This window comes from Macaca mulatta, chromosome 8 (assembly GCF_049350105.2).
Source record: "Macaca mulatta isolate MMU2019108-1 chromosome 8, T2T-MMU8v2.0, whole genome shotgun sequence".
NCBI classification, from domain to species: domain Eukaryota; kingdom Metazoa; phylum Chordata; class Mammalia; order Primates; family Cercopithecidae; genus Macaca; species Macaca mulatta.
In genome coordinates, this window is record NC_133413.1 from 76267676 (window position 1) to 76289332 (window position 21657).

General features: G+C 39.4%; 1 protein-coding gene across 1 annotated transcript in view; it reads right to left on the reverse strand.

The window, feature by feature from the left end:
* Window positions 1-5888: 5888 nt before the first annotated feature.
* The window catches only part of ARMC1 (armadillo repeat containing 1), a 31548-nt gene continuing 15779 nt past the window's right edge, over window positions 5889-21657 (reverse strand). The window contains 4 exon segments of the mRNA NM_001261315.1: window positions 5889-7613; window positions 8291-8365; window positions 8450-8566; window positions 16301-16490. Of these exon segments, the coding sequence (NP_001248244.1) occupies window positions 7422-7613; window positions 8291-8365; window positions 8450-8566; window positions 16301-16490 (574 nt within the window). The 3' untranslated portion in view covers window positions 5889-7421.

The window sequence follows — 21657 nt, forward strand, 5'->3', positions numbered from 1 at the left end:
ATTTGCTTTAACTCTGTTTTAAGGTAGGTAAAGTTGATTTTCCATGTATTTCTTTTTCCATCTTCTTTTATTCCCTACTATCATCTTCAATTCATTCTATGCCACTTTCTTACCATTCAGTTTTCTAATTCATTTCTAAAGTAAAATTTTTCCTTTTCAACCAATCACATAAATACTTTTCCCCTGAAAGTGCATTTTCCATTGCCCAATTTTGTTCCTTCTGCATAATTGGAATATTTCTATTTGCTACAGATCACACACAGAGTATTAGTGTTAATGTGTCCTAATGTACTATCTTCCACCTGAAATAATTAAACATGAGAAAAATAGTACTTACACAACTTATTAAACTTCTTACCAGAGGAGAATTGGTTAGAAAAGGACTTCAGAGTCAGTAAGGGCCAGAAAGAACCTCAGGATACAGGCTGCTCCTGAAGCCATGAGTAAAGAGGAGGCTTGGGGTTAGGCTTCAATTTGGCTTGATAAGGAAGGGGGCAGTGCAAAAGGGGAAGCACAAGGTTTGAAAGAGATCTCTGCTGTCATAATCTACATAATGAACCCATTAAGGAATGAAGATACAAATGACACAAAATCAGTGGCTAAATATACAGCAGACCGTTTAAGTGCTGAAAAAGTTTGAACAACTGGGAGATAAATCAGCAAGAACCAAAGCAAACGTGGACAGCTTCATGGAATAGCCAGTTCTTGAAGAACAGATAGAATTTTTTAAGTTGAGGAGAAGAGAATGAGTGGACTCCAAAGCACACAATGCAAGTTTTACTGAAGTTTAAAGATGTCAATTTAAGTAAAAATAACAGTGTCAGGTCAATTCACAGGAAAGGAGAGCAGGTTATGGTGATTCCTGAAAACATAAGAATTTAGACTTGACACAGTAAGCCATTAAATGCTTATAAGCAGAAGAGTAGAAAAAATCAAATGGCTGATGTTGAAAAATGCTGAAAATGTTGAAAAGAATACAAAAAGAAAAAAAAAAACAATAAAAATCTTAAATGTGCAAGAACTAAATCATGCTTCTCAACCTGGGCTCACTCTCATTCACAGCAATTATTTGGGCAATAGACTAAAAGGTCAGTAAGAAGGACCTCTGAGATTTAAATACCAGCCCTGCCACTGATTAGTTTTTAAGTGTACTTAAGACCAGTTACTTTATTTCAGACAAGATCAGGCACATTCAGGGTGATATGACCAGTTACCTTATTTCTAAGCTTTAGTTTCCTGTGTAAAACGGGTAAGAAAAAGCCCAGCTCACTGGACCACTGTAATAATTAAAGGAAATAACACAAGTAAAGGTCCAATAGATAGTGTGGGATATAGTAAGTGCTCAAGTAGTGTTAAAAGTTATTAAGGCTGGGCACAGTGGCTCCCGCCTATAATCCCAGCACTTTGGGAGTCTGAGGTGGGTGGATCACCTGAGGTCAAGAATTTGAGACCAGCCTGGCCAACATGGGATAACACAGTGAGAAGTTGAGGGGAACCACTCTCACACCTTGCTGGAATACTCTCTGAGGAGGCAAGAACTATCAAAATTAAAAACCTAGCCTTTGGCCCATTTCCACATCAAGGAATCATTCCTACAGCTATATTTATACAGCACTATTTTTTTAAGAGTAAAAGATTACAAAGCACTAAATAAATCATGGAACATTAATACAGTGTAATACTTTGAAGCTGTAAAAGAAGGGAGCTGCTTTATACATGAATATACAGTAACTTCTAAGATACACTTTAAGGGAAAAAAAGTAGGTGCAGGATATCACACTACCATTTGCATGGGGAAAAAATATGAAAAAGTTAGTAAATTTGTAGAATCTCTCTGATGGGCATAAAAAATTAGTAAAAATGGCTGTCCCTGGTTAGAGGAACCAATAACTAAGGTTCAAAAGAAGACAAGCAGGACTTTCCGTTGGATGCCTTTTTTTTTTTTTTTTTTTTTTTTTGAGACAGAGTTTCACTCTTGTTGCCCAGGCTGGAGTGCAATGGCGCAATCTCGGCTCACTGCAACCTCCGCCCCCCTGGGTTCAAGCAATTCTCCTGCCTCAACCTCCCGATAGCTGGGATTACAGGCATGTGCCACCACGCCTGGCTAATTTTGTAGCAGAGATGGAGTTTTACCACGTTGGTCAGGCTGGTCTCGAACTCCTGACCTCAGATGATCTGCCCAATTCAGTCTCCCAAACTGCTGGAATTACAGGTGTGAGCCACCACGCCCGACCCTGGATGCCTATTTTTACAAGATGGAGTCTTGCCATGTTGCCCAGGCTGAACTTGAACTCCTGTACTCAAGCAATCCTTCTGCCTCAGCCTTCTGAGTAGCTAGGACTCCAGGTACATGTCACCACACCCAGTTCTGGATGCCTATTTTGAAAATGTTGCCAATGTAAAAAAAATTGTAAAAAGATAAATGAAAATAAAATGAAACAAGATGTTCACAGTTACCTAGACTATCTATGTTGTGACATGACAGGTGGTTTGTGCTTTCTTATGCATTTCTGTAATATATTGAGCTTATTTTCATAACAAAATATTTTAAAGAAGAGTATAAAGGAGGAAATTCCCGAAAAGATTACAAAAAAGATCTAGAGGGTAGGATGAATATGGAATATTTATGCTATAATAGGCAAGGCTAAATAAAGCAGACTGTTATTCTAACAATGAGATATACAACTGTGCCTTCCATAGTCTGAACTAATCCTAGCAAAACTGTGAAAGGCTAGGCTGGCGACTAAACTCTCAGGGTATTTTTGATGCTGCACAAAGCAGTCTAAACTTCAGTCCATAGGCTTTTGTTGACATTAGAGCTGAAAATGATGAAAATACTATTAAGATGAAACTGATATAACAGAATGGGCCATTCTAGGAGGAAGAGTAGCCTATTTCTGGCCAACAGGCATATCTTATATGGCTCTGGTAGTGTCTGATGGGTCTGGAAGAGCCTTAAAGTCCAAAAGCTGTGCATTCTCAAAGCCAGCCACCCATATGAGGATAATGTGGTTTCCTTTAGACAGGTGCTGTGTTTTCCTGTGCTGTCACCTGACTAGGCTTATTGCTTTTATATACTTAACTTTTCTGGTCTCCAGACACTGAGTTTCTGACTGCTAACAGGTACCTGAATTAAGTCCCCAGACCAGATACAAGCCAAAGGGTCTGGACTAGAAGGGTGGTGGTAAATCTGGAAAGGCACAGAGGGGGAACAGAAGATGCAGGCTGCCTTCTGGGGGAGTACAGACTCAGGAGCCAAAATGCCCAGGTTTGAGTCCTGGCTTCCCCGCTTACTAGGTCCATAACCTGGCACCAATGAGTTACTTAATCTGTCTCGTTTTTCCCCATCTGTAAAACTGTGATTTAAGAGTACCTACCTCATAGTGGTTTAGGGTTCAGTGAATAAATATTTGTAAAGCATTAGCATAGTACATGGCACAGAATTCATTTTTGTTAAAATTTATTGCATGCCTACCATGAGCTCAGTTCTAACAAAAATTAAAATTCAGACTTTACATTTGATAGGTACTGCAAAGGAAAAAAAGTGCAATCAAAATTGACAGTACAGTGGAGGTTTAGCAATTATCTACAAAAAGGTAATTAAAATCCTGACAATAAATGAATTATCCAAGGGAGAAAATTTAGATAAAAATCAAAGAGCAGATGCCTAAGCCTAAAAAAAATAAAAATAAGTAAAAATTTCAAAAAACAAAAACTCTCTGATTGGATGTGTGAAGACGGGAAGATGAGGAGTCAGATAAAGCATGATTAGAATAGTGTTTGAAGGCCAGGCGAGGTAGCGCACATCTGTAATCCCAGCACTTTGGAAGGCCAAGGAGGGCAAAGCACTTGAGGCCAGAAGTTCAAGACTAGCCTGGCCAACAGGCTGGAACCCTGTCTCTACTAAAAATACAAAAATTAGCCAGGCTTGGTGGCAGGTGCCTGTAATCCCAGCTACCGGGGAGGCTAAGACATGAGAATCGCTTGAACCCTGGAGGCGGAGGTTGCAGTGAGCCAAAATCACACCACTGCACTCCAGCCTGGGCAACAGAACAAGACTGTCTTTAAAAAAAAACAAAAAAAAAACAAAAAAAAAGGGTTACCACTTGAGAAACTTCCAGTAACAATAAATCCACTGCACACCGGTAAATTTTTAGTTTTCAAAACACTCATTTCTCACTGGATCCTAATAATGGCCCCATGAGGCAGAGGAATCATCTCCATTTTACTAATGAAAAAAGTTTAGAAGTTAAAATATTGCCTAGGATCACACAGCTTATCAGTTATAAAACAGAAAATAAAAACCACTATTTTATGTATATCATTTTCTCCTGTAAAAATTCTGTAAGAATCAGGATAATTCTAGCTCCATTCAATGCAGCAAATATTATGCCCCCTCCCATTTTTTAAAAATAAAAACCAAATGACAAAATAAATGAAGACATTTGCTTTTTTATTTGAGATAGGGTCTCGCTGTGTCATCCAGGCTGGCATTATCACGGCTCACTGCAGCCTCAATCTTCTAGGCCCAATCAATCCTCCCACCTCAGCCTCCCAAGTAGCTGGGACTACAGGTACTTGTCACCACAGCTAGCTAATTTTTTTTTTTTTTTGTACAGTCAAGGTTTCACCATGTTCCCCAGGCTGGTCTCAAACTCCTGGGCTCAAGCAATCCTCCCCACCTTGGCCTCCCAAAATGCAGGGATTACAGGTACGAGCCACTGTGTCTGGCTGAAATGTGTTAAATATTGATGTCAGAAATAAGCATGCCCAGAAAAAATACATATGACATTTTTCCTTTTGCCCAACAAGTATGTTTATGTTTTAGTGATTTTTTAAAAAACTTTGCTCATTTCCCCTAAAAAATATCTGAGCATTTACTATAAGTCAGGCACAGCTACAATGTTAATGTGAAGACTCACATCATTATTGTACCCCATAAATATGCACAAATATTATGTGTCAATGCAAAGCAAAACTTAAAAAAGAAAGATTCTCTTCTCAGAGAGCTTAGTAGGGAAGAGACACTGGTAAATATGCAATTTTGATATAATGTGATAGATGCTACAATGAGTATATGCACAGGAGCAGTGATCCAATCTGGGGAGAGGCAGGTGTGGTGTCAGGAAGGAAACAAATGGAGGATGCATGGGAATTAGTCAGGTGGCACAACTGCAGGGAACTGGGAAAGTGTGCCAGGCAATGTGTGTACACACAGGCTTAAGAGTAATCAACATAGGGAAACATCACACACCAGGGCCTGTAGGGGGGTGGGGGGAAGGGGAGGGAGAGCATTAGGAAATATACCTAATGTATGAGGGGCTTGAAACATACATGACGGGTTGACAAGTACAGCAAACCACCATGGCACATGTATACCTATGATACATTCTGCACATGTATCCCAGAACTTAAAATAAAATTTAAAAATAATCAATACTTATACCACAAGTATATAATATCCACTCATACCACAAGTATATAATATCCACTCAATTTTAATTATGTTACCTTTTATTATTTTACAATGTATTTCAAAAAATGCTGTTACAGTTGCCTTAACTGCTCTATATGATCTGGAATAAAGAACTCTTAGAATTAGAACACACAAACATCAAGCAGTAATACCTACTTGTCCTGAAACATTACTACCAAAGGGATGTAGTTTTTAAATAAGCAGATGTGTGGCAATGCAAAATAAAATACAAATTTGTTAGAACAGTAAACTTTGCTTTAATGGCTATAGAAAGAAGGTGGTTTTATTTTCTTTTTTCAATACATCTGGTTCTGGCAGCAAGTTATATTATGCATTTAGAGCAATAGGTGCCCTGAAAGTTGTGGGTTTTTTTTTGTTTTTTTGTGTGTTTTTTTTGTTTGTGCGTGTCACTTGAACGAGAAACCAAACACATGAAAAAAAATATCATCCTCCATGCCTCCAGTAACTCTCTCTCCAGAAGGTGATAATGTTAGTGACCTCAAGACTCTCACTGATGATGGTATTTTACAATGAAAACACAAGGAAACCTTTTGGGGTCCAATTTTCACATCATATTCTCCAAATAGTAAAATAGCAGCTCTACATGTTGATGAAAAGAAATTTCAGTTTCTTCTTGTTTTTAGTCATATCAACATTAATATGTATCTAGATTTATTAATTTCCAAAAAAGAAAATTTTAGTTACCAAATATTTCAGAAATTTAATAAAGTATTACATATATGTAATTAGCACTTAACTACCAAAAAAAGTATTATATGTGTATTATTTATTTATCTTACCTTCACTGAAGTTCTTTTTTTCTGGCTGGACATGAGAAACAGGATTAAGTGATCAATCCTGGCTTTATTTCTTCATAAGCTATAATTTGGGTCTTTTTCATTCAACACAACTGCAGCATTTTCATAAAAAATTCACAAAAGGCAATACAAAGAAACACCTACTGAATAGAATTCTGTCGAGCAATTCATGTTTTAAAGTTAGACTCTATACCAAAGTGGCATTAGGGTATTATAGGCATTTGATTTTTGTTTCTTTTTTTCAGTTTGTCAGTTCTTTACTACATTATCTTTTTCTAGCAGGAGATAACGTATAATCACAAAGTAAGGCCTAGAGACCATTTACAGTTGTTTGCAATATCATGATCAGACTTAACTCTCAAGAGCTGATATAAGCCAAAGTGAAAAGAAGTCAACCAGAACCACATTTGGTCACATTCAAATAGTCTCCAAAAACACTTCGCTAATATACATGTTTCCTTCTTCTTGACTGATTTTGTGTTAATTTTATTAAAATTATAATGAATAAGGCTGCAAAATTTTTGTAGAGTTGTTTTTCTAGGGGACTATGTTCAAATGAATGTTTTTACTTTGCAAAATGTCATTAGTAATGTCCTTTCTATAAACATGGTTGGCAAAATAAAAAGGCACAAAAGAGGGTAACAAGAAATGTTTCCAGCTTTCAGTGAAGAGTACAAAGTATGTATCCTTCATGAAGAAAAGCACAGTAAAATATTCAGTAATTCATGCACAACTTGAGCTACAAGAAAACTTCTCTTCAGGTAGGTCCTGAGGCTTGAGGAGAAAACGAGTTTTCCTAATCACGTGCTTCATGTAAAATAAAATGTAAAGCTGCACATACACGTGTGTTTTAACAGTGGACCCATGGTTTTTAAATATGAGGCAATTAAATGAAAGAAAACAAAACCAAAATACTTTCATAATAAAGCAACTCCATCCGTAGCCTCTGTCCTTTTTACCACTCAGTGGGGTAAAATGTCCAATAAAATGTAAAATGCAGCATACGCAATCATGTAATCTAAAAACTTTTCATGATAACTTATTGCAAATTGCACTTGACAGTTCACCACAGCAATGGAAAACTGGCCCCTTGTTGGTTCACACAGTCCTTGAGCCCCAAAGTGAAGTCACCAATAAAATGATCTGGATAAAAAGTTTGCAGCTGTGCTCAGCCAGCTAGCTCCACCTTCTGGGTGTGAGCCAACCCGGGACACCGCTTTGTCCTGTTCCTTTGTGGGACTCTCATCCTCAGGCAGGTAGTCAGGTAGCTCTGTGTTCTGTTCTACTTCCACAGGAGTATCTTGGAATGGGACCAACATCTGATACAGAAAATATTAACAGTTATTACAAAATCAACTTTACTCCTTATTCTAATTACCATGGTTATTCTCAGGGTAAACTTTCCTCTTCCATGACAGTAGGCCCAATTGCTGAGCAGCGTCAATACAGAAAGGAGTAAGCAGAGTACAAGTAAGAACTCAGAAGCTGATCTGCTGAAATTCTAGGAGTAAATGAGCAACTTTTCTCGGTGTAATAATGACTAAAGCAAGTGTCTAGCCACTGCAGGCCACTGGATAGCCATGGAACCTCCCATCTATGAGATGGGAACCCAAATGAGCTCAAGGCATATTTGTTTCCCCCATCACAAAGCTAGTGAAGAGAGTAGCAAGATACAAGGATTTTCACCCTATTTACTTGCTCAGTGGATACACCTTTATTTTTTGGATTGTCAAAATTAGTTAAGGTTATGAAGAAAGTATTTAAAAATAAATGCAAGGAAGACACATATCCTTTATTTCCATGTAAAAATCGGCAAGAGCAGACTCTGATATCCACAAAAGATCTCTCTATATTTCTAAAATAGTTAACTGTTAACCAAGAAACAGCACATCCTTACATACTTGGCACTATTAATTTAGAAATACTGGCAATCTGCTAGCCACAAAAAATAACTGAGAGTGAGTTAGATATAAAGAAAATTAAATACAAGTTTTACCTCTTCTCCACTTTCACTTTTCACAACTTGCTGAGCTTTCATAACCTTGGTTGATGCTATTGCTGATGCCAAAGCCTAAGTCAAGAAAAAAAGGAACGACTTTGAAACTGAATTGTTTACCTGTAATCTCAAACATATTAAGCATTTTAAAATACTTACCTCAGCTTTCAAATCTGAACGGATTCGCACCACACACCTTTGAACAGCCATTTGAAAAGTAAAGCTAATAACACCTTTAATTTTTAACAAAGCCTCTTCACATAGATTTCTCCGAGACTGAAAAAGTAAAAGCAAATTGTTATGAAAATAGGTAAATAAAAGGTAATAAATCAGCTAAAACCAAGTTATATTTTGGAGGGGGGAAGGCAGCAAATGACCTATTTCAGTTTTACCATCTTATTTCAGGGCACAGAGTGGGGGAGTGCTTAGTCAAATTTTTTAAATTTTACAACATCAACAGAATAGTAATTCCTAAATTTTTAAAGCTTCAATACTAATATGCAGTTTTAATAATTTTTTTAATCAGAAAGAAGTTAGCCAAGGTTAATTTACATCTTAAATAAAGCAGAACACAATACAGGGGAAAAAATGCCAAAAAGCAGAAAAGCAGAGGTTCTTCTAGCTCACGGGTGGGGAAAACCATAGTCCACCAGCTGTTTTTGTAAATAAAGTTTTATTGGAACACAAGCACACCCATTTGTTTACATATTATCTGAGGCTAGTTTCATGCTAATACAGCGTTAGTAGTTATGACAGAGCCCATCGTGGTCTACAAAGCCAAAAATATTTACTTTCTGGTCCTATAAAGAAAAGGTTTGGCCAGGCGTAGTGGCTCATGCCTGTAATCCTAGCACTTTGGGAGGCTGAGGCGGGTAGATTACGAGGTCAGGAGTTAAAGAACAGCCTGGCCAATATGGTAAAACCCCGTCTCTACTAAAAATACAAAAATCAGCTGGGCATGGTGACGTGTGCCTGTAGTCCCAGCTGCTCGGGAGGCTGAGGCAGGAGAATCACTTGAACCCGGGAGGCGGAGGTTGCAATGAGCTGAGATTGTGCCACTGCACTCTGGCCTGGGTGACAGAGCGAGACTCCATCTCAAAAAAAAAAAAAAAAAAAAAAAAAAAGAAAAGAAAAGGTTTATGATCCACACTCTAGCCTAAAAATCTCCAGGGATAAATTCTAATAGACTGAAGTTAGAATTAGTGAGCATTCACTGTTTAAGTCCCTATTCCTTAAATCACCTGGTATTATAAATATCACTGCATCATTCATTTATGGCATTCTTATGGTTACCATTGCATTCTCAAGGGTTAAACATACTTTATGTGGTTCTCATTTTCCTAATACTCTTCAAAACACAATATAACATGTACCCTTCAATGCTTCAATGCAGGGTACTACATTATCCTGGCCTTCCACTTCCCCACTGATTATTCCAGCTCTGTCTCACCTTAACTCCAAAGTCCAGTGCCTACACTGACTTTCTTTCTGCTTCAACCCTCAGGAGACTATTCTCATCACTTTAGCCATCACTAACATTACTAACTCCAATATGACTTTCTTATTTTCATTTGTCTGTCAGACATATCCACTTGACCATCAAGTGGTCATCTCAACACAAGATCCAAAGAGAAAATGGAAAAAGTAACTGCATTTTCTCCTCATAGCTCCCTCCACCTCTGGCCCACATACACCAAATCACACACTCTACATTTTCTGATTTCTGTATTGAGAACAGGTTTTCATTTATATTTCTGAGGGGTCAATCTGCAATTGACCCATGTGCCAAGTCTGTAGACTATATCCAGTTTTCAAACTTATTTCCACATCCTTCAGAACAACTGCTCACATCATTGCTCATCTCCCTACTTCTGCATTTCAACCCTACTCAGGGAGGCCTGGGACGCGACAGTCTGTGGCACAGCACGGGCCCACAGTGGGCTCATCTAGAGCACTGTGTCTGGACCCTGCTCTGCAGGGGCCTGCATTTGGTGAAGCCCTCTTACAGGATTGGTGTCAAATAGCACCATGTTTATCTCGTCCACATATTCAACACCAGGTAAACTTAAAAGTGAAGTAAAGCTCGCACAATATATGTAAGTTAGGATATTATTAATCTGATCTCTTCTTTCAAATGTGAGTAAAGTAAAAAGTAGAAAAACAACTTGCCTAATTTACCACAGGTAGAGTCTGGTACTAAATGCCAACCACATGCCACAGTGAGAAACGAGATTCATAAGTCTAATTTATCTTTATTTCAACATAAATTAACACACTTTTTTAGCAAGCTTATTGTCTGCCTCCTCCAACTATGCTAGCTCCAAGAGAGGAGAAAGTTTTGCTTTTTGGTCATCACTGTATCCCTCGTATCTAAAATAATGCCTAACATTAGGTGCTCCCTTTTATTGTAAAAATTAGTACATTCTACCATGTGAACTTTTAGATTGGGAAATAAACTTCCAAAATCATCAGACTGATTGGCATTATTTTAAGTCTACAAATTTAGGAAGAACTGACATCCTTACAAACTTTCAGAAACAGGCATTTCATTCCACTTATTCCAGTCTTCTTATAACACTGAGGACATTTAATTTTTTTTATTGAGTCTCTTATGTTCTTATTAAGAATAGCCTTGCTACTATCACACTGATCATTAAGTTTAAAAAAACAAAAAACAAAAAAGAAAAAATATCCCTGCACTCTTCCTAGCTGTTTGTTTTGTTTGGGAGAGTAAAACTACTTTTCTCCTTTTAAGAAGTGACTGATTTCCATATATTTAATAATGTCACTGGATTTTTAAAATATTTTTAAGAAATTTCAGATCATTCTCCTGGATTTTCTGTATTTACAGCAGTATCAATAGCAAATTATCAAATTATTGACTTACTAATATTATACTAAAATATTTCATTATGTTAAATAATATTTACAACTCCAGGATAAAACTAGATTGTTTTTAGGAAATTATAATATTGTGATTAAAAGTTCAATTCTGGGCCAGGAGCAGTGGCTCACGCTTGTAATCCTAGCACTTTGCAAGGACGAGGCAGGTGGATCACCTGAGGTCAGGAGTTCAAGACCAGCCTGACCAACAAGGCAAAACCCTGTCTCTACTAAAAATACAAAAAAATTAGCCGGGTGTGGTGGCGGGTGCCTGTAACCCCAGCTACTTGGGAGGCTGAGGCACGAGAATCACTTGAACCCAGGGGCTGAAGGCTGCAGTGAGCTGAGATTGTGCCACTTTACTCCAGCCTGGGCAAAAGAGCAAAACTCTGTCTGGGAAAAAAAAAAAAAAAAAGTTCAATTCTGAAGTCACACTACCTAGTAGTCCAAAAAATGTTGACTAAGCTAAAGTTACATAGGTGGAGCAAACAGTTAAGTTATTGACCATTCTAAACTCAACTTCCCCTTCTATTATAACCTAGCACTTTGGGAGGCCGAGGGAGGCAGATCACTTGAGGTCAGGAGTTCAAAACCAGACTGGGCAACAGAGTGAAACCCCGTCTCTATAAAATACAAAAAAATTGGCGGGCCATGGTGGTGGGCATCTTTAATCCCAGCTACTTGGGAGGTTGAGGGAGGAGAATTGCTTGAACCCGGGAGGCGGAGGTTGCAGTGAGCCAAGATTGTGTCACACTGAACTCCAGCCTGGGCGACAGAGTGAGACTGTCTCAAAAACAAAGAAAGAAAGAAAAAAGATATACATCTCTCTGTGCTGTTTGTCAGAACTGAATGAGAGAATCGATGGAATAAACTTATCACTAGTGCTAGGCTATGTCACCAAAAACATGTTAACACGATAGTACAGTACTAGAGTTAACTTGCTAATATTTCATTTTGGACTTTGACAATCATGTTTTTACTATACATTGGCCTATATGTTTGTTTGTTTGGTTTCTGCTGTTTCTTTTTTTTGAGACAGATTCTCATTATGTTGACTAGGCTGGTCTTGAAATCTTAGGCTCTAGCGATCTTCCTGCCTTAGCCTCCCATATAGCTGAGATTACAGGCATGTGCCACTACACCTGGCTAGCCTATATTTTTGTGTGTGCTTTGCTGGGTTTTATTATTTGATTTGTGCTAGCTTTAAAAAGAAACTGTATTATTCTTATTCATTAAAATTAAATACATGGTATTGGAGATATTTTATATATTTTAAGATCTTCCAGTGAATCAATTTATCTTTATCAGAACTTGCTTTCTAGAAATTGTCTCGTGATCCCACTTTCAGTAAGATAGCTGTGGACTGATTTGGCTCTGATAATATGCATAAGGAAGGTTTCTTCTCAAGCTTATTTACTAAACCCCAAATCCTGAGCCTAAGCACCTAAAACACAACTAGAAAATGCTGTGGGCCAGGCACAATGGCTCATGCCTGCAATCCCAACACTTTGGGAGGCCAAGGCAGGTGGATCACATGGTCAGGAGTTCAAGACCAGCCTGGCCAATATGGTGAAACCATGTCTCTACTAAAAACACAAAAATTAGATGGGCATGGTGGCGGGCGCCTGTAGTCTCAGCTACTCGGGAGACTGAGGCAGGAGAATCATTTGAACCTGGGAGGCAAAGGTTGCAGTGAGCCAAGATCACGCCACTGCACTCCAGCCTGGGGGACAGAGTGAGACTCTTGTCTCAAAAAAAAAAAAAAAAAAAAAAAAAACAACAACAGAAAAAAGCTGTGAATAATCTAATGTAACCTACCTGGCATTGCTAAAGAGGTAAGTGGTAATCTACCAACTGCTACCCCTAAATACGTAAAGTTATATAATCTCTGTGCAAGGTAACTTCAGGGGAACTTCCAGTTGCAGTCCAGATGGATTAACAGGGACCAGATTTAGCCTCTAAACAACTAAAAATATAGACAAAATAAACATTTTTGTGTGTGTGTGACAGGATCTCGCCCTGTTGCCCAGGCTGGAGTACAATGGCACAATCTCAGCTCACTGCAACCTCTACCTCCCAGGTTCAAGGGATTCTCCTGCCTCAACCTCCTGAGTAGCTGGGATTACAGGCGTGCACCACCACGCCCCACTAATTTTTTGTATCTTTAGTAGAGACGAGGTTTCACCATGTTGGCCAGGCTGGTCTTGAACTCCTGACCTCGTGATCCACCTGCTTCAGCCTCCCAAAGCGCTGGGATTATAGGTTTGAGCCACTGCACCAGGCTGACAAAATAAAATTTAAGGCCGGCCGCAGTGGATCATGCCTATAATCCCAGCACTTTGGGAGACCAAGGCAGATGGATTACCTGAGGTCAGGAGTTCGAGACCAACCTGGCCAACATGGCGAAACCCCGTCTCTACTAAATAAAAAATAGCTGGGTGTGGTGGCGGGCACCTGTAATCCCAGCTACTTGGGAGGCTGAGGCAGGAGAAAGGCTTGAACCCAGGAGGTGGAGGTTGCAGCGAGCCGAGATTGTGCCATTGCACTCCAGCCTGGGCAACAAGAGCAAAACCCTGTCTCAAACAAAAATAAAAAAAATTTTAAAACCAATGACACTAGAAAACATGCTTCTATCCGGGCTTGAAGTTTTATTTATGGCATGATTTTTAGCTACAAATTCAATTTATTTAGTAGATATACAATTAATCAGGTCATCTGTTTCTTCTTGAGTGAGCTTCAGTCATCTGTGTCTTTCATGAAACCTGTTTCATCTACATTATGAAATTTATTGGCATAAAGGTATTTAAAATATTCACTTACCCTTTTTTTTTTTTTTTTTTGACATGGAGTCTTGCTGTCGCCCAGGCTGGAGTGCAGTGGCATGATCTCCACTCACTGCAACCTCTGCCTCCTGGGTTCAAGCGATTCTCCTGCCTCAGCCTCCCATGTAGCTGAGATTACAGGCCTGCACCATGACACCTGGCTAATTTTTGTATTTTTAGTAGAGATGGGGTTTCACCATGTTGGCCAGGCTGGTCTCAAACTCCTGACCTCAAGTGATCCGCCTGCCTCAGCCTCCCAAAGTGCTGGCATTATGGAGGCGTGAGCCACCGTGCCCGGCCCCTTACTTATCCTTTTGATGTTTGTAGGATCTATAGTGGCATCCTCTCTCATTTCTGATATTGATAATTTATGACTTTTTTACTCTTGATCTGTTCGACTAGAGGCTTACCAATTTTAACAATCATGTCAAACACCAGCTTTTGAATTCATTGGTTTTTCTCTATTGTTTTTCATTTCCCGGATCTTTCTTGTTTCTTTTCTTCTGCTTGTTGTGGCTTTAATTTGCTCTTCTTTTTCTAGTTTCTTTTTTTTTTCTGAGACAGGGTTTTTGTTGCCTACACAGGAGTGTGTAGTGACACAATCATAGACCACCATAACCTTGAACTCTTGGGATCCAGTGATTCCCTTCAGTTTCTTCTATTTTTTTAAGATAGAAGCTTAAGTCACTGACTTGATACCCTTTCTTTTTTGTATATAAACAGTTATGCATCTGGAGCTAATGAATTTCCACTTTAAACATCGTTTAACTACTTCCAACAAATTTCAGCTACACTTTCATGTATATATCACTTTCATTTTTATTACACTTTCTTCACTTTTTTTTTTTTTTTTTTTTTTTTTTGAGACGGAGTCTCACTCTGTTGCCCAGGCTGGAGTGCAGTGGCGTGATCTCAGCTCACCACAACCTCCACCTCCTGGGTTCAAGCGATTCTCCTGCCTCAGCCTCCCGAGTAGCTGGGACTACAGGTGTACCACCATGCCCAGCTAATTTTTGTATTTTTAGTAGAGATGGGGTTTCACTATGTTGGCCAGGCTGGTCTCAAACTCCTGGCCTCATGATCCGTCTGCCTTGGCCTCCCAAAGTGCTGGGATTACAGGTGTGAGCCACCGCGCCTGGCCTACACTTTTTTATTCAGTTCACTTTCCTTTTTATTCAGTTCAAAATGCTAATTTCTCTTTTATTTACTGACTCATAGATTACTTTAGAAATGTGCTATTTAGCTAGGTGCAGTGGTTCATGCCTGTAATCCGAGCTCTTTGCAGGGTTGAGGCAGGAGGACTGGTTGAGGCCAGGAGTCTAAGACCTGGCAACACAGCAAGACTCCATCTCTGCAAAAACTTAAAAATTAGCCAGACACGGTGGCACATGTCTGCAGTCCCAGCTACTCAGGAGATTGAGGCAGAAAGATTATTTGAGCCCAGGAGTTTGAGGCTACAGTAGACTATGATTGTGCCACTGCACTCCAGCCTGGGCCACAGAACGAGACCCTGTCCCTGAAAAAAGAAAAGGAAAAAAAAAAGAAATGTGTCACTTACTTTCACAAATTTGGGGGAAATTTTTCAGATACCTTTCTGTTATTATTTCTAATTTGCATTCACCGTGTTCAAAGAACATGCTTTGGGCTGGGCACGGTGGCTCATCCCTGTTATCAAGCACTTTGGGAGGCTGCGGCGGGCAGACTACCTGAGGTCAGGAGTTAAGACCAGCTTGGCCAACATGGTGAAACCCCATCTTTACTAAAAATACAAAAATTAGCTGGGCATGGTGGCGCACATTTGTAATTCCAGCCATTCGGGAGGCCAAGGCAGGAGAGACACCTGAACCCGGGAGGCAGGGGTTGCAATAAGCCAAGATTGCACCACTGTGCTCTAGCCTAGGTGACAGAGTAAGACTCCATCTCAAAAAATATATAAAAAATAAATAAATAAAATAAAAATTAGGTTAAATTGGTTGATAGTATTATTTGAGTCTTCTATATCTTAACTGATTTTCTGTATGCTTCCTGTATTAATTGAGAGAGCTGTGTTAAAAATCTCTGTTTCTAACTGTGGATTTTTCTATTTCTCCCCATTTCTGTAAGTTTTACTTCACATATTTCGATGTTCTATTATTAGGGACATAAATATTTTAAATTCTTATATCCTATGATTGACCTCTTTAGCACAAAATGACCCTTTGTATTAGTAAAATACTGATAGCGAGATTTATTCTCAAAGACTGTTAGCAAGGGACACTGAAGAAACAAGTAACATGATTTCTCTTTCCCATCTAACAGACCTTACCGTATCATCAAGGCCATCTATATGCAAAACCACTGTTTTGGCACGTTTGTTTGTAGTTCCCAGAAAAAACTGAGCTTTCCTTCGACGTGAATTCATTTCATTAAAACTATCACCATCTGCCATACTGGAGGACTGAAGAATGTCATAGATTTCAGAGGCCAGAAGTTTTGTTTCTCCTGGAGTTGTAGTTCTTGAAAAGAAACACATATATAATTAGTCTTGTCACTTCTACTGATTCTGTAATTTTATTTCTCCACTAAAAGGAGCCTTGTTTCTTTCACTCTAATGCTTTGTTCAATTTAAAAGCAATAGCAGTGAATCCTAGAAAATTCAATAATGTAGAAAAAGCATCTTGTCTATAACAATCTTCTAATTTCATTTTAAACTCGTGGTTCATTGAGATTCAAAATCCATCACTATAGAGGTATAAAAACACATTTGGCTGGCGCGATGGCTCATGCCTGTAATCCCAGCACTTTGGGAGGCCAAGGTAGGTGGATCACTGAGGTCAGGAGTTCAGGAGGTCAGGAGTTCATGACCAACATAGTGAAACCCCATCTCTACTAAAATACAAAAATTAGCTGGGTGTGGTGGCGCACGCATGTAATCCCAGCTACTCAGGAGTCTGAGAGAGGAGAATTGCTTGAACTCGCGAGGCAGAAGTTGCAGCGAGCTCAGATCACACCACTGGAATCCAGCCTGGGCGACAGAGGGAGACTCCATCTCAAAAAAAAAAAAAAAAAAAAAAGCCTAATAAAAATAATTAAATACAAAATCAACTAACAAGATCAGGCTGTAATATGTTCCTGTATTATCACTAACATTCAACTCTCAATTTGAAAGTACCTTGACTTTTAAGAAAATACAACATATAAAAATCCAAAAGGAGAAACCAAATTGGAATAGGATCATTCATACTATCAACTAATTTCAAGATTTCTTTGTATGTTGAAACCAATTGTTTTTTAATTTACTTTTTTTTAACATATTACAAATTATGTATTTATCATAAAACCAAAGCTCTAACAAAAGTTTTCATTCTTAAGCTTTTAAATCCTACTAGAGATCCTCACATCAACATCTAGGGGGCCGTACTGTCCAATAATCTTTCTGCAGTGATAGAAATGTTCTATAGCTGCACTCTCCGCTCACATGCATAGAAATGTTCTATAGCTGCACTCTCCGCTCACATGAGACTACTGAGCCCTTGAAATGTGGCCAGTGCAACTAAAAAAATTTTATAGACCTTTAATTAATTTGCCAAACAGAGTGAGTAGCTAACCACACTGGACAACTGAACAGAGTAAGTACATGTAACCATAAGAAAAGAATCCTCATTTCACCTATCAATGGGCTCAACTAAGCCCAAACCCTTTAATGTACACTCAAGGCCTTAAAATCTGACTATCTCCACCAGCTCATTTTGTCCTTCTATTATTCTTTGGGTTGACTATGACACTTGGCCATCTCCTACAAAGACCATGCACTTTTATATGTTCTTTGCTCTCGAGTGCTTTCTACCCTTAAGTTTTGTTCAGGCCTTTCCTTAGCTGGAAGAGCTTCACCCAGACTGCAGGCTTTCCAACTCTTATTTCAACGTTTGAAGGCTCAGCTTAACCAACACCTTCCATATAATGCCTCTACCTAATAACCCAATTCTCCCTTTGCATTCAGAGTACTATGTTTATACTTATACTACTGATCTTAATTTTCTATTTCTTTTATAAGTATATGAACTCTTTAAGAGGAGGAAGGTATCCTTTTTGTACCTTCCATAGAACTTAACAAAAATGTTTGCAAGTTATTTATTGAATGAGTAAGAATACTTCATTTTCTGATATTCAGATTGTATATGTTCTAGCTATTGAGAGCTTTAATTCCAGGGGTGATAATCTGACAGTATTCCAGACACTCAATTACTATATCAGGTGCTTTTCTGGGCCACTGTTGACCAGAGATAAGTTACTTTTGGTGACTTTAACTGTGTGTTACAGGAAACTATCAAAAAGACTAATTTGTATTAGTTGTCTCAGCATTTTTATTGATAGTTATTTTAGAGTTTATTGAAAAGTCACTGAAGTTCTCAGATATTTTAAATATCAGCCAAGTACAAGTTATAAAGGGCATGAAAAGACAATGATTAGAGAAACTTATGAATTTAAGTTTAAAAAAAAAACAAAAAAAAAACAAGGCCGGGTGCAGTGACTCATGTCTGTAATCCCAACACTTTGTGGGGTTGAGGTGGGTGGATCACTTGAGGTTAGGAGCTTGAGCCGGGGTTTCAGCATGTTGGTCAGGCTGGTCTCGAACTCCTGACCTCGTGATATGCCCACCTTGGCCTCCCAAAGTGCTGAGATTACAGGCATGAGCCACAGCGCCCAGCCATTAATCCCTTTAAGAACCTAATTTAAAGTGTCTCACCAGAAAAATCCAAGTAAAAAGTTTTCCAAATCAATTTCAGTGGAATTATGTCCCCACCCAAACCATCCATTTTCTATCAGTCTCAACGGAGATGTTTAAATTGTTTTTAAAGTTGATTTCAAATTAAACAGGATAGGAGAACTATGATGTGAAGAAACTATTCCAACGTTTGGAAAAATCTAATAAAAAGGGAACTGTCAGGCCAGGCACAGTGGTTCACACCTGTAATCCCAGCACTTTGGGAGGCCGAGGTGGGCGGATCATGAGGTCAGGAGATCAAGACCATCCTGGCTAACACGGTGAAATCCCGTTTCTACTAAAAACACAAAAAATTAGCCAGGTGTGGCGGGCACCTGTAGTCCCAGTTTCTTGGGAGACTGAGGCAGGAGAATCGCTTGAACCCAGGAGGCAGAGGTTGCAGTGAGCTGAGATCACGCCACTGCACTCCAGCCTGGGCTACAGAGCAAGACTCCATCTCAAAAAAAAAAAAAAGTAACTGCTGGTAAAAGCATCATTGGTATTACTTGAAAACAACAGGGATACAAAGACAAAGATATTTACATCTTTGACTTAGTAATTCGCCAGTAAATAGTCCATGAAACAAAAATAATCTAAAACACAAAAAAAGCCCTAGATGCAGTTAAGCAAAGAAATTTTAGAGCAGGCTGGGGGTGGTGATTCATGCCTATAATCCCAGCACTTACAGGGAGGCCGAGTGCAGGTGGATCACCTGAGGCCAGGAGTTCGAGACCAGCCTGGCCAAAATGGTGAGACTCCATCTCTACTAAAAATTAGCCGGGTGTGGCGTCATGCACCTGTAGTCCCAGGTACTTGGGAGGCTGAGACAGGAGAATCGCTTGAAACCAAGAGGAAGAGGTTGCAATGAGCTGAGATCACAGCCATTGCACTCAAGCCTGGGTGACAGAGTGAGAGTTTGTCTCGAAAAGAAAAAAAAAAAAATTTAGAGCAGTTGGGCATGGTGGCTCACACCTGTAATCCCAGCATGTTGGGAGGCTGAGATAGGAGGATCACTTGAGTCCAGGAGTTCGAAACCAGTCTAGGCAACATGTCGAGATCCCATCTCTACAAAAAACAAAACAAAACATAAAAAAAGGCCAGGAGCAGTGGCTCACGCCTATAATCCCAATACTTTGGGAGGCTGAGACAGGCAGATCACCTGAGGTCAGGAGTTCGAAATCAGCCTGGCCAACATGGTGAAATACTGTCTCTATTAAAAGTACAAAAATTAGCCAGGCATGGTGGTGGGCGCCTGTAATCCCAGGTACTTGGGAGGCTGAGGCAGGAGAACTGCTTGAGCCCAGGAGGCAGACGTTGCAGTGAGCCAAGATCATGATATTGCTTGCACTCCAGCCTGGGCAACAGAATGAAACCCACAACAAAACAAAAAAAAAATTAGCAGGACATGATGGCCTAACTCCCTGTTACTCAGGAGGCTGAGGCAGGAGGATTACTTGAGCCTGTAAGGCAGAAGTTGCACTGAGCTAACGTCGCACCAGCCAAGGCGACATAGTGAGACCCAGTCTCAAAAAAAAAAAAGACAAGAAAAGAAAAATTTCAGAGCAGCACTGTACATCAGAACTTTCCGAGATGATGGAAATAGTGTCACTAGTGACATGACTAAACACTTGGAATATGGCTGATATGACTGAGGAGCTGAGTTTTTAATTTTAATTATTATTATTATTATTATTATTTTTGAGAGGGAGTCTCATTCTCTTGCCCAGGCTAGAGTGTAGTGGCGCGATCTTAGCTCACTGCAACCTCTGCCTCCTGGGTTCAGGAGGAGAATTCTTGGAGGAGGTTCAGGAGATTCTCTTGTTTCAGCCTCCTGAGTAGCTGGGATTACAGGTGCCCGCCACCACACTTGGCTAATTTTTAAATTTTTATATTTTTGGAAGAGATGGGGTTTCACTATGTTGGCCAGGCTGGCCTTGAATTCCTTACCTCAGGTGATCTACCCGCCTCCCAAAGTGCTGGGATTACAGGTGTGAGCCACCACACCCTGCCATTAATTTTAATTAATTTAAATTGCCACATGTTGCTATTGATTACCATACTAGACCCGCTTCAGGAAAAAAAGGAAGATGCTTCTGCTGTCATCATCCTTAAACCAGCCCTCCTCTTCCTGGTTAATCACTGCTTCTATCCTTCTGACCACTTCTCTAGCACCCTTTCTGAACTGAGGTCCTGTAAAAGAATTTAGTTCGATTAAAAAAAACAACAACAACTATCTGGGCAGGGTGTGATGGCTCATGCCTGTAATTCCAGCACTTTGGGAGGCTGACGCAGAAGGACTGCTTGATCCCAGGAGAGCAGCCTAGGCAACATAGTGAGACCATGTCTCTACAAAATAATTTAAAAATTAGCCAGGTATAATGGCACATGTCTGTAGTCCCAGCTACTTGGGAGGATGAGGTAGGAGAAGAGCTGGAGCTTGGGAGGTTGAGGCTGCAGTGAGCCATGATCATACCACTGCACTCCAGCCTCGGCAACACAGTGAGACCCTGTCTCAAAAAACCAACCAAACAAACAAAAAAACCCTGAGTTATTATTTTTTCAATTACTCCAAGGATAGCATAGAGGTGAAACCATTCCAGATACACTGCACAGAAGATAATCCATTATATCCAATGGATTCCTTAGGGCTTTAGGGCTTCTCTTACAAACCAGTTCTAGTGGCTTCCACATTAGCAGCAACAGGATGAGGGGAGAAATAGCCAAGTATTCATATTCATATGAACAATGTGCAAAGTGGGGGTATGCATGCTTATAATTGCCAGTATAGCTACTGGGGCTACTCTCACTATTTTAATTACAAACAAACAAAAAAAAAGAATTTACTACAAAACTGTATCTAGAGAGTCACACAAGTTTCTGTCTACTTAAACAAAGCAATTACAGATGAGAGATTAGCA